We start from the raw sequence: 11,030 nt of genomic DNA, 5'->3' as shown, positions 1-11,030 counted from the left end.
GACGAGATCTTTTTCTTTTTTTTCTTTTTTAATTAGGCGGGAGTTGAAATGTGTTATGATTGAGAATGACACAAAGATATTCTAAATGCTTTATTCTTCTAGTAAATTAAATAAGAACTTATAATACAAGTTGTCTGAGTCTTTGATTACAATAAAGTCTATTATTAACATTATTTAAATACAGTATCCAATACCATTTTGCCATTTTTCTGCAGATCTTCTTTTTTTTGTTTTTTTTTAACGCCAACCTTCTCCAAAAATCACTCCAAATCTTCTCCGGCTACACCAGTCAAAACATTTCACCATCGACGACTCGTCTCGCCAGGTTACTGTGACAGTGCTGATTTGTCATCAGTGTGGTTTTTCAAGTACACAACTCGCTCGATCAGGGTTTGGAAAAAAAAAAAAAAAGAAAGGAAGAAAGAGAAGAGGCTGAGTGCAGGTCCAGTGTGTCGTAGGGCAACGGGAGTTGAACGCTGACGACCGACTCAATGCTCACGGCATTCTCTGCAATGGCGGCGGATCTATGCTGGGTTTCCTCATTGAAAAATATGGGACTCGATTCTTCTGAGGCTCAGCAGTGGAAACGTGTGTGACAACAGTAGCGCTGGAAGGCCCCGGGGGTGCCGTCTCCAAGATACCACTGGGACTGTGAAGAAGAAGAGCTATGAGGAGCAAACGTCCAGAAGCAAGGACACCAAGGTGTCAGGATATCAAAGGATCGCTCAAGGTCACATCAAATTGTGGTTCCCGGAGAGGATTTTTCGGGGCCTCCATTCTTCTTCTTCTTCTTCAAGTGCAGGTGTGTCACCGTGTCAGGATTTCCAACTTTCTCCTCAGTCAAAGGCTCGAAGAGCCGCACGAGCTTCTTGGAAACTAAAGAGAGTCACAAACGCAGGGCGGCGGTGGACTTTGGACGTTGGATTGGATGAAGGACCGAGCAACCACTGCACACACACACACACGCACACGCACGCACGCACGCACGCACACAAAGGTTCCACTAGCCAACGACTCTTTTCTTGCTGATTGGCTGTGGCAGAGGTCGTGTGTCGGATGTGAACGACCTTGAGCAGCCTCACCAGTGGTGAAACAGCCGCCCGCCCCCGGCAGACCACCTGACCAGACATCAGCCAATCAGGGGGGGCCACCAACGCAACACAGGAAGTGTGTGTTAGCACGTGGAACGACAAATGAACACTTCCTGCCTGGAGGATGTGAGGTCGGCTCAAACGGCTCGGTACCGTCTTTCCAGTGGGGTTTGTTTGTACGACCATCAGGTTCTGGTCTGTTGAAGCAGTGCAACTAAACTGGTGGAAGGAGGCAGAACCTCTTTGCCAAGTCCAAGATGGACGTTAGAAAATGTGAGAAGTTGTGGGTAACGACGCCGGTAGAAAAAGTTGTGACAGTGTCGCTCAGGTCCCCCAGTTTTCAGTCTATCCATCCATCCATCCATCCACCCATCCATCCACCCACCCATCCATCGCTTCACCCACCAAACAGTTTATCTGAAGTCCCTTTTTCAGCACAGGTGCATTTTTCTTTTCCTTTTCTTTCTTTCTTCTCCTTCATCTTTTAACTCCCCCCCCCCCCCCCCCCCTCTCTTCTTGCTTCCCGCAGGCAGCCATTGTTGTGCTCTTGGTCTCAACTGGCAGCAGTCGGTCGAGAGAACTCCGGTCCTGAAGATCAAACGTCAAAAAAAGAAAATGTTACAAGCAGCCTTCCCACACAGCCGTCATACTTCCTCATCGTACTTGCTTGCTGGAATATTAATAGCAGGCCTGGTTTATCTACTGCCAGTCCCCTGCAATCCCAAAACACAACATTCAAATACAAAGACGGTGCCATGTGGAGCAGCGGTTCTCCACTGCTGCGGTCAATACACCTGCTGTGGCTAGCTAGTGCAGATGCCACATAGGTAGCCAGGTAACAGCTTCTCAAGGGTGGGGGGGGGAGACTACAGAACCCAAGAGGCGCCGACCCGGAAGCATGAAAGAGGAAAATCGATTTTCCGATGTTCCTCTATTTAGCATCGTTACGACTAAAAAAAAAAAAAAAAAAAAAAATCTGATTTGGATTTAAACTGGATGAATCGCACAGCCCTACACATCAACCATGGAGCCACGAGCACCGTGTGTGATTGCTCACTGGTGTCTGTAGGTTGTTGCAGTGCAGGTTAGTTAATGGGAGACTGCAGGCTGTGGTCAGCAGCAGCAGTAGTAACAGGTGTTGTTGTGAATGGTGGTCTGCACCTCATGGCTGCTCAGGTTGCAGGGCGGGGGCGGGGGAGGGGGAGGTGGTTTAGAGCTGTGACGTCAGCGTTTAGAAAAAAAACATTGGTTTCAGTGTTGACACGAAGTCTGGCAGGGAGGCGACTCAAGGACTCGGGGGTGCTTGGGGGCACAGGGCTGGTGACCCCTGCTCTACAGACACAGATGAGTGATAGGCTGCGCTGCCACCTGGTGGTGTGTTTGTGCCGTACCTCCTAGTGGCTGCTGGGGAACGGTCCATGTGCGTTGATGGACTGCTGGAGCTTCTCCTCTTTGGCTCTTCTGCTGTGGCAAAGCTGAGCGGCAGAACAAACATCAGATACTACACAGCGCACCGCACAACACTGTAACACGGCTCATCGAGGTCTCACCGTTCTCTTCTCCATGAAGCCGCTGAGGAACTCGTCGATGTCCGTGCGTCCCTCCAGGAAGTTCTCGGCCGTGTCCTCCGACTCCTCCTCCGCCTGGTGGGCCGCCACCTTCAGGCGAGCCTGCAGAGTGCTGAGGCTGCAACTCTGGAGCCAGGAGCAAAAAAAAGAAACCCAAGAGTCTGCAGGCCACTTCAGAGGAGGTTTAGAGCGCTTGTATTGTTTATTGGATTTTATTCCATCACGTTTGAAGGAATGTGGTTCAAAAACCTGTCATTTCATTTCGAAAGTGCACAATTCCCGAGGATTAAGAATGATATAGAAAGAAGATTTCAGGAAGCAGCAGATGGATGCCAGAAGAGGTGAGGGGGCTTCTTACCTCGCTGAGCTCGTGCTGCCTCTGCATCCTCGTCTCAAACGTGGATTTCATCTGAGTCAACTGTTCACACTGACACACACACACACACACACACACACACACACACACACACACACACACACACACACACACACACACACACACACACACACACACACACACACACACACACACCATGAATACAAAGCGCACTGGCCTGCGTCAAGCGTCGGCTGAGGAGATGATCGCACCTTGAACAGCATCTCTTGTCTTCTTGCTTCGAGCTGCGGCTCCATCTGAAGGTTTTTCTCTGTGAAGTTCAAGGACAGAAAGAAAGGAGGCACAATTCGACAACGATGAGTTTCTGCTCCCTGGAGAGAGAGAGAGAGAGAAAAAAAAAGAAGCGTCCTCTTCCCAGGCCCGGCAGCGGGAAACTCACTGGCCATCTCCACGATGTTGGTGACCAGCTCCTCCTTGTCCTGGTTGATCTGCTTGAGCTGCGGCAGACTGACAAAGAGCTCCAGCAGGGCGTCGTCGCTGTCAGACAAGCTGGACAGCTGCATGAGACTGGGAGGAGGAGGAGGAGGAGGAGAGGGGGGGAGGAGGAGAGGGGGAGGAGGGAGGAGGTGGAGGAGGTGGGGGAGGGGGAGGAGGAGACGGCAGTCATGTGACTGGTGGTCCAAGTCAGCGGCTCTCAGCTGCTGGAGCATCAGGACCAGGCAGGAAGTCACAATATTCTAACGTGTGTGGTGAATTCTTCTGGTGGATTCAGGTGATGTAGATGTTGAAGGAGTCTTCACTGACACAGACTTAGTTGTATATAAAAACTGGTTTATTTGCAAAGAAGTCAAGAGTCAGACAGGCACCATGGAACGCCTGGGGATGTCTCTGGGCCAGATGTGAGCAACTCCGATGATCCTTTGTTCACATCTCCTCTTATACCCCCAGCAACCAGGGAGGAAGATACAGGAAGTGGAGGAGGATGTATGCATTCCATAATTGCACCCCCAATGGCCATCTGGTTTCAATTTGGTGGACCTTGGCAACGACAAGACCATATATGGACCCTAACATCCTTAGGGAAGGAGTGCCACAGCGGGTTCACCGCTGAGTTCACATCAGGCCATACACATAAGATCACATGAGGACATATGCATAGATTCAGATACTACACGTGGCTAAACGGCCCCCAGATTTCTGTCACGTCCTGGAAACTCATTCATGACATCATCATTGAGTTGAACCGAGTGTCCTGCATCAGGAATGTCAACAGCTTCTCTCTCTATAGATACACATATGTATATGAATATGGCTGTGTCTCAATCCAGGCTCTGCATCCTTGGAGGGAAGCGTCCTCCGTCTGAAGGAAGCGTCCTCCCAAGGACCCGGCCCAGAAGGACCGACCCAAACCCCGCCTCCCCGGTAACCACACGGGGCGGTCTAGCCTTCAGCGTATTTCCTGGTTGCGTCACCGCCGTTCCCCCCCCTGCTGGCCAACCCCGGAAGTGACGTTTTCATAGCATCAAGCTAATCATTGGTTCGCCATGTGAAATTTCAATACTTAAATTTATACGTGGTGTCTTTGCCAGTAGATGGCGCTAATTTCAGCCGACTTCCCAGGATCCCAGGATGCTTTGCAGCAGCACGCAAAGCATCCTAAAGCTAACAGTAGGGTGCATTTGGAGCGTCCTCTGGACTTCTGGGAATTGGGAGGAGCCTTCACGCAGTGCTATGATGCAACTTCCTTTCAGATGCAGCCTTGGAAGGATGCAGAGCCTGAACTGAGACACAGCCGCAGTCTCTACATGTGGAGAAACCGCCCACAAAGCCGCGACACAATCCAAATAGCTCGGCGACCCACGTTGGGGTTGCGCCCCACCGGTTCAACACTGCTGGTCTAAACTGGTGCAAGTGGAGCTCCTTACTTCAGGTCGTGGAGTTCGGGGAAGGACTCGGGAATGTCGGGCATCTTGTACAGGTGTCCGTTGAGTCCAGCCTGGAAAAAACACACAACAGCAGAGTGGGAGTTGACCAACTACCAACTGCCATGAAAGAACTCCTTCACAACGCACAGAGCAACATGAAGCAGAATGAAGGAAGGAAGGAGGAGAGACGGCAGCCATTACCAGAGGCTCTCCGGTGGGAGCGGCCAGCTGCAGCTCAGAGAGGAGCCCGTACGGAGCCGCGGGTCTGGAGGAGCCGGGAGGGAGGCCCTCGGACCCAGGGTGGGTCCCCGAGGCCGAGGGCGCCGCTGGGCCGCCACCAGCAGGGGGCGTCAGGCTGGGGCCAACGTGGCGAGGACCATAGTGGAAAGACTGAGCCGAGTAAGGAGGCATCCCAGACTTGTACATGCTGCTGAGAGGAGGAGCAGGGGGGGGTGAGAGGAGGAGGAGGAGAGGGAGAAAGAGGAGGGGGAGGAGGAAAAGGAGGAGGAGGAGAGGGAGGAAGGGGAGGAAGAGGAGGAAGAGGAGGAGGAGAGAGAGGAAGAGGAGGAGGAGGGATGAGGGTTTGTTTCATGACTCAAGGTTGCAGCAAAGTGAATGAACATCTTGTTTTGGACACCTAAGACCAGGGGTGGGCAAACCATGGCCCGAGGGCCCATATGTGACCCATTAAGTTTTTCAATCCGGCCCTTAAGCCGAACTTGAAGAAACAATATCAACAGTCAGTCATCAAACAGCTGCATCTCCTCCGTGTCTGCAATGTTTCCACAGTCATTTCAATAAAGAGCTCAACCCTCTGGTGGTCCAGGGGTGGTTCTGGGTGGTTCTGGATGGTTCTGGATAATTCTGAGTGGTTCTAAGAGCTAAACACCATGGTGGTTCTGGATGGTTCTGGGTGGTTCTAAGAGCTAAACACCCTGGTGGGGCTTCAAAGACACTGGTCTGGTTGCAACTCTGCTTCATGTTGACGGAGGCCAGAGGTCAGAGGTCAGACTCACTACTGGAAGCCAGCGGGCCCACTGGACATCAAGGCAGGAGGACTTTTCCAGAACTCATCCAGCAGACTCTGGATGACCTTCCCCAGGTCGGAGTGCATCCCAAACTGTGACACAAAAAAACACTTTCAGTTTCACTTTGACCCATATTGTTATCAATAAAGTTTCATCACAGGCCTCTCGCGCAGCTTGCTGTTGCGACGCCACACCTCTGACGTGGGACTGAGGCCAGAAGTCTTACGTTGCTGACGAGGGGGCTGGTGATGATGGTGCCATTATTGCTGTCCACTAGATGATGTCCAACAGGGGGGTAGATGCTGACCACCGGCTTCTCCTGGGGGAACTGTGGAGGCAGTAGACTGCGGCACAAGGACAGGGTTATCGCTAGAAAATGCACGCCAAGGTGAAGTCGGTCAGGATGTGGAGAATAAAGTGGAGAGAGGCTCCGCAGGAAAGGTCTAGAGGAGCAAGGCGGAGCACTTCCAATCTGGCCAGCAGCTTCCCGATGACTGAGGCTGCGTCTCAATCCAGGCTCTGCATCCTTGGAAGGAAGCGTCCTCCGTCTGAAGGAAGCGTCCTCCTTCTGAAGGAAGAGTCCTTCATCTGAAGCCTTGGTAACAGTAGGGGGCATTTGGAGCGTCCTTCAGATTTCTGGGAATTGGGAGGAGCCTTTACGCAGTGCTGTGACGCAACTTCCTTTCAAATGCAGCCTTGGAAGGATGCAGAGCCTGAAGTGAGACGCAGCCAGTGGCTGAACCTGCTGGGATCCACCTGTTGACTGCAGTTCACTGCTAACTGCGGCTGGCTGGGTCCAGCCACCATCCATCCAGACTGCTCGCCAAGTTCCGCTTTATTTGCATCGACTTTATTCAGGAAAATTCCGACTTTATTCAGGAAAATTTGCCTGTTTCACAAAAATTTTAACTTTATTGACAAAATTTCAACTTAAAACTCGAAATGCAAACTGAAGTGAAAATCTCCTTCCTGTAACGTGTTTTTCTTTTCTTTGCATTTCTTCATGTTTGATTCATTCTGTGCAATGATCTCACAGTACGCTAGGGCTGGGCCATTTTGGTCAAAAACAAAATCCCAATTTTTTTTTTCTCTGAAAACTCGATTTACGATTTCGAATTTTTTGGGGGAGGAGGAGGGGCGGAAATCTTGTTAAATGTACTACAGAAACGGGGACAAAGTGTGTGTTGTGTGCGACTTGGGAAAAATAATTTCCCAGGTAGCGGCGAGGGCAGCAAACAGAATCACTTCTTGGTGTTAACACCTGCTGTGGCTAGCTAGTGCAGATGCTACATAGGTATAGCCAGTTAACAGCTTCTCGAAGGGGGGGGGGGGGGGGAGTACTACGGTACCCAAGAGGCGCCAACCTGGAAGCATGAAAGAAGAAACTCGATTTTCCGATTTCCCTCAATTTTACATCATTCCGACTAAAAAAAAAAAAAGATTTGGATTTAAACTGGATGAATCGCACAGCCCTACAGTGCACGTGTGATGATAACACTTTGTCCCTATAAGCAGCAAACATTGTCGTGTCAATCATGTGACAAGTCTTCCAGTGAGGAAGAACGAGAGAGAGGAAGTCATGTGATGGCGACAGTTGCCAGCTGCGGTGTGAAGCTGTTGTGCTCTCTGCAGTGAGCTGACGCACTGGATCTACTCACACGTTGACGCTGATGGTGGAGTTGTTGACGGTGAAGGGTATCCGATACTCTACATCCTTCTGGATCTCTGCAAGGCTGCGTGCGGCAGGCAGGCGGGGGTGACAACAACGTCAAACACAGTCAATAGCGTAGCTTCCACCGAAATTGAACGTAACATTCACACTAGCGGTCAAACCTGCAGATACATGCTGAAGATATCAAATATAGGAGCAAGATATGTGGAGAGAAAAATGTTAAATACCTAAATATGTACATACCTAAATATGTACATATATTTATATATATATATATATATATATATATATATATATATATATATATATATATATATATATATATATATATATATATATATATATATGTATATATATATATACATATACATATATATATATATATATATATATACACATATACACATATATATATACATATATATATATATATATATACATATATATATACATATATACACATATATACATATATATATATATATAAATATATATATATATACACATATATATATATATATACACATATATATATATATATATACACATATACACATATATACATATATACACATATACACATATATACATATATACATATATACATATATATATATATATATATATATATATATTATATGAGGGGTGGCTATTCTGGATCATCTACGATGTAAAACTGGTTTGAGTCACTTCACACTTTTCTGTTGAATACGTTCAATCAGAAGCATGAGCCCAAACCGTTGACTGGGAGTGTAGTTGTGAATTCTCCAGTTGATTTGAACAGATAAGGATGCTCAAGTGAGACTGACTGAACCTTATCATCACGGGTTGGGAGTTGTGACCCAAACAATTTACCGGTCACATTCCTTGGGAGTCCTTGACGTGTGGAACTAAATTAACATTATGATTCATTTCCGTCTGATAGGATTAATTCCTCTGTCACGCCACGAGGGTGTTTTCGTCGCGCTACGATCCATCAAAGTAAACAAAGGCTAAGACCTTAATCTCCGCAATATCATTAGCTGGCGCATCCCCGAGGGAGCCGAGCCTTAGGTTGATCACCGATGGAACCGAGAGTCTAGTTACCGTGGTAGACGTCGCTCCACCAGTGTTGCCAGCAGCGCCGTGAAGCCACAGTGTTCACCGGTCAACTGTCTGGCTAACAATAACAAGTCATAAATCTCAGCTGTGCCACTAGTGAACCACTAGCACGGAGCGCTAGCAGACGTTAGCCGCGCTACGGCGCGTCGTCACGACCAAACTACTAGCCCGCTGGTTGAAACTCGCTGCTTTAGGGCGAGTTGGACTTTACCGGCATGGTCGCAGAGGATTCGTGGGTAAAAACACCCGGTAATAAAAACGTATCGACGCTAGATGCTGCTTGAAAACGACGGCCAGGTCAGCTAGGCTAACAAACACAAACACACCTGTGGTGATGTGCTACTGTTGGAAGGTTTGCTAGCCGTTGGCTATGAAGGCAGACGGCAATAAAGTCAAACATAATATGAAAACACTCCTCTTCACAAAAGCCAATGTGTTCGATAAGGTGGTGAAAAACACAACGCGCTGGCTCCGGTGGTTTTCAGCGACTGGACTGGCGGTGCCTGTACCTGGGATGGGCGGCTTTGAGCGAGTCGATCTGCCGCTGCCGCTGCTGCTGCAGGCTGCTGACAGGAGGGTGAGGAGCTCCGCTGCCCTTGGACAGCGGGAAGAGCCAATTCATCCTCTCCTCACCACACCGCTGGGCTGCGCTGGGGGGGACCTGGAGGACCTGGGAGAGGAGCGGTGCTCGGTGCTGCTATTGCTGCTGCTGCGGCTAGCCGCGGTTAGCTCCCCGGCCAATGACTCGGTGTTTTCCTCGCTCTGCTCGCTGCTGTGTGGAAGTGCGGCGGGCTCGGCCGTCATGTCCCTACTGACTCCGCGGAGGCGTCCAGCAGTCTGTCCGCAGGGCCACCATGCTATGCTGAGCGACGACGGGAATTTGTATTAATTATTATTATTATTATTATTATTATTATTTTTTTTAAGTAAACAACAGCAGCAACCACAACCAAACAAGCTCGGTGGCGGCGGACTGAAGCAGCAGCAGCCCGGCAGCCTGGCTGGGACAACTTAGTGACGCAAACACGTCGAGCGACGGCTTGACGTCTGACGTCACTTCCTGTTTTTGACCCGTTCCTCGCTACCCACACAAGTTCCTGTCCACGTTTTGACATCTAACGTCTTTCTGATACTATTTTTTTTTTCTTCTACTATGTTTATTTTAGTTTTGACGCTGACGCTGATGGTGGAAAAAACAGGTTTTTAAAAAAGGAATGAATTAATGCATTTTATTTTCAAACGTGTATTATTATTAATCTGTACGTATAAAAAAGAAAGATAGAATAAATAATAATACAATTTTTTTAAATTTTTTTTTAAAAGCAAAAACATAACAAAAAACAAGGCACATAGTTTGAAAAAGGAGTCGGAAGAAGTTCAAAATAAACAATAAAAAGTAAAGAGTAAATATCAAATGTATGTAATATTTGTAAAAGAAATCACAAATGACAGTAATTTATAAAAAAAAAAAAAATGTTTAAAAAATTTAAAACAACACGCATTACATTCTTCATATATTTAAAGACTGTGTTAATGTGACAGTGGTGGCTGTAACTCTCCCCAGTTCTCTCGTCCACCGTCTCAAATGAAGCAGAATGTTCTGGAAGGCCCAGTGTGGCTGAGTTAGTATTGTCACCTGAAGCCCAGTTCTATTAAAAAAAAAAAAAAAAAGCTGTTTCTATCTAAAAATGGATAGTCCCCCCCAGCTTAGGAAAATCAGTGCATACAATACTTACTGACAGCTTTGATAAATTTATAACTAAGTTTCGACCGTCCCTAATGTTTTGACTTTTGGAAGATTCAACAGTGGCTACGTTGCGGACTCAGGAAATAATAACTGACATTTGACTTTAACATTAAAAAAGCAACCACTCTGTTCATGTTCTCCTCCTCTGTACTCCACCAGGGGGCCCAGAACGATCATCAATGACGCAGTCCGTATGAAGTGAATCATTAAACTGCGCCCGCTTCACGCTCAGAAGAGAACATCACAACTCATCATCGTGGGTAGCGAGACCAAACCCATTTGGAAACACACTTCTCAGTCAGAAACTATAGAAATGATCCCTAAAAGTATAGTCTTAACCCCCCCACTGTCCACAGCAGTCACTTGTTCTCCCAGCTGACACTCTCTGTCACGGTGTCCCCACACAATACCCACAATGCCCTGCGAGTGACGCTGACGGACCTGACGGAGGAGTGCTTGATACATCGTGGAGGGAGCCTGATATCAAAACGTCACTGAGTGGGCGTGGCTCCCAGTTCAGTGACGTCAAAACTTCATGATGCGACGTGCGAGTGAAATCAC

General features: G+C 48.1%; 1 protein-coding gene, 1 non-coding gene and 1 pseudogene across 4 annotated transcripts in view; 1 reads left to right on the top strand and 2 right to left on the bottom strand.

The window, feature by feature from the left end:
* Window positions 1-11,030, top strand: part of LOC142881795 (NLR family CARD domain-containing protein 3-like) — a 67,987-nt pseudogene that overhangs the window by 44,183 nt on the left and 12,774 nt on the right.
* The window catches only part of vps37a (VPS37A subunit of ESCRT-I), an 11,020-nt gene continuing 67 nt past the window's right edge, over window positions 78-11,030 (bottom strand). The window contains exons 2-13 of one of the 3 annotated variants that reach the window (XM_076016111.1): window positions 9,232-9,584; window positions 7,608-7,682; window positions 6,176-6,293; window positions 5,938-6,041; window positions 5,123-5,351; window positions 4,922-4,992; window positions 3,436-3,563; window positions 3,248-3,306; window positions 3,018-3,086; window positions 2,642-2,785; window positions 2,483-2,566; window positions 78-1,679 (exon numbers count right to left, since the gene is read on the bottom strand). In XM_076016111.1, coding sequence (XP_075872226.1) covers window positions 2,486-2,566; window positions 2,642-2,785; window positions 3,018-3,086; window positions 3,248-3,306; window positions 3,436-3,563; window positions 4,922-4,992; window positions 5,123-5,351; window positions 5,938-6,041; window positions 6,176-6,293; window positions 7,608-7,682; window positions 9,232-9,344 — 1,191 coding nt within the window. In that variant the 5' untranslated portion in view covers window positions 9,345-9,584 and the 3' untranslated portion in view covers window positions 78-1,679; window positions 2,483-2,485. Of the gene's footprint in view, window positions 1,680-2,482; window positions 2,567-2,641; window positions 2,786-3,017; window positions 3,087-3,247; window positions 3,307-3,435; window positions 3,564-4,921; window positions 4,993-5,122; window positions 5,352-5,937; window positions 6,042-6,175; window positions 6,294-7,607; window positions 7,683-9,231; window positions 9,684-11,030 lie in introns of those variants that run through there. The other 2 variants (XM_076016110.1, XM_076016112.1) reach the window with 2 other exon arrangements.
* Window positions 10,590-10,805, bottom strand: LOC142881814 (small nucleolar RNA U3). Its single transcript, XR_012925712.1, has one exon. It is a non-coding gene; the product is annotated as a small nucleolar RNA U3 (small nucleolar RNA).

The sequence above is a fragment of the Nelusetta ayraudi genome, unplaced genomic scaffold (genome assembly GCF_046127955.1).
Source record: "Nelusetta ayraudi isolate G7.1 ecotype Tasmania unplaced genomic scaffold, CSIRO-AGI_Nayr_v1 ptg000218l, whole genome shotgun sequence".
Classification (NCBI taxonomy): domain Eukaryota; kingdom Metazoa; phylum Chordata; class Actinopteri; order Tetraodontiformes; family Monacanthidae; genus Nelusetta; species Nelusetta ayraudi.
Note: the sequence above shows the minus strand (reverse complement) of the source record. Positions and strands in the feature narration are given on the sequence as shown.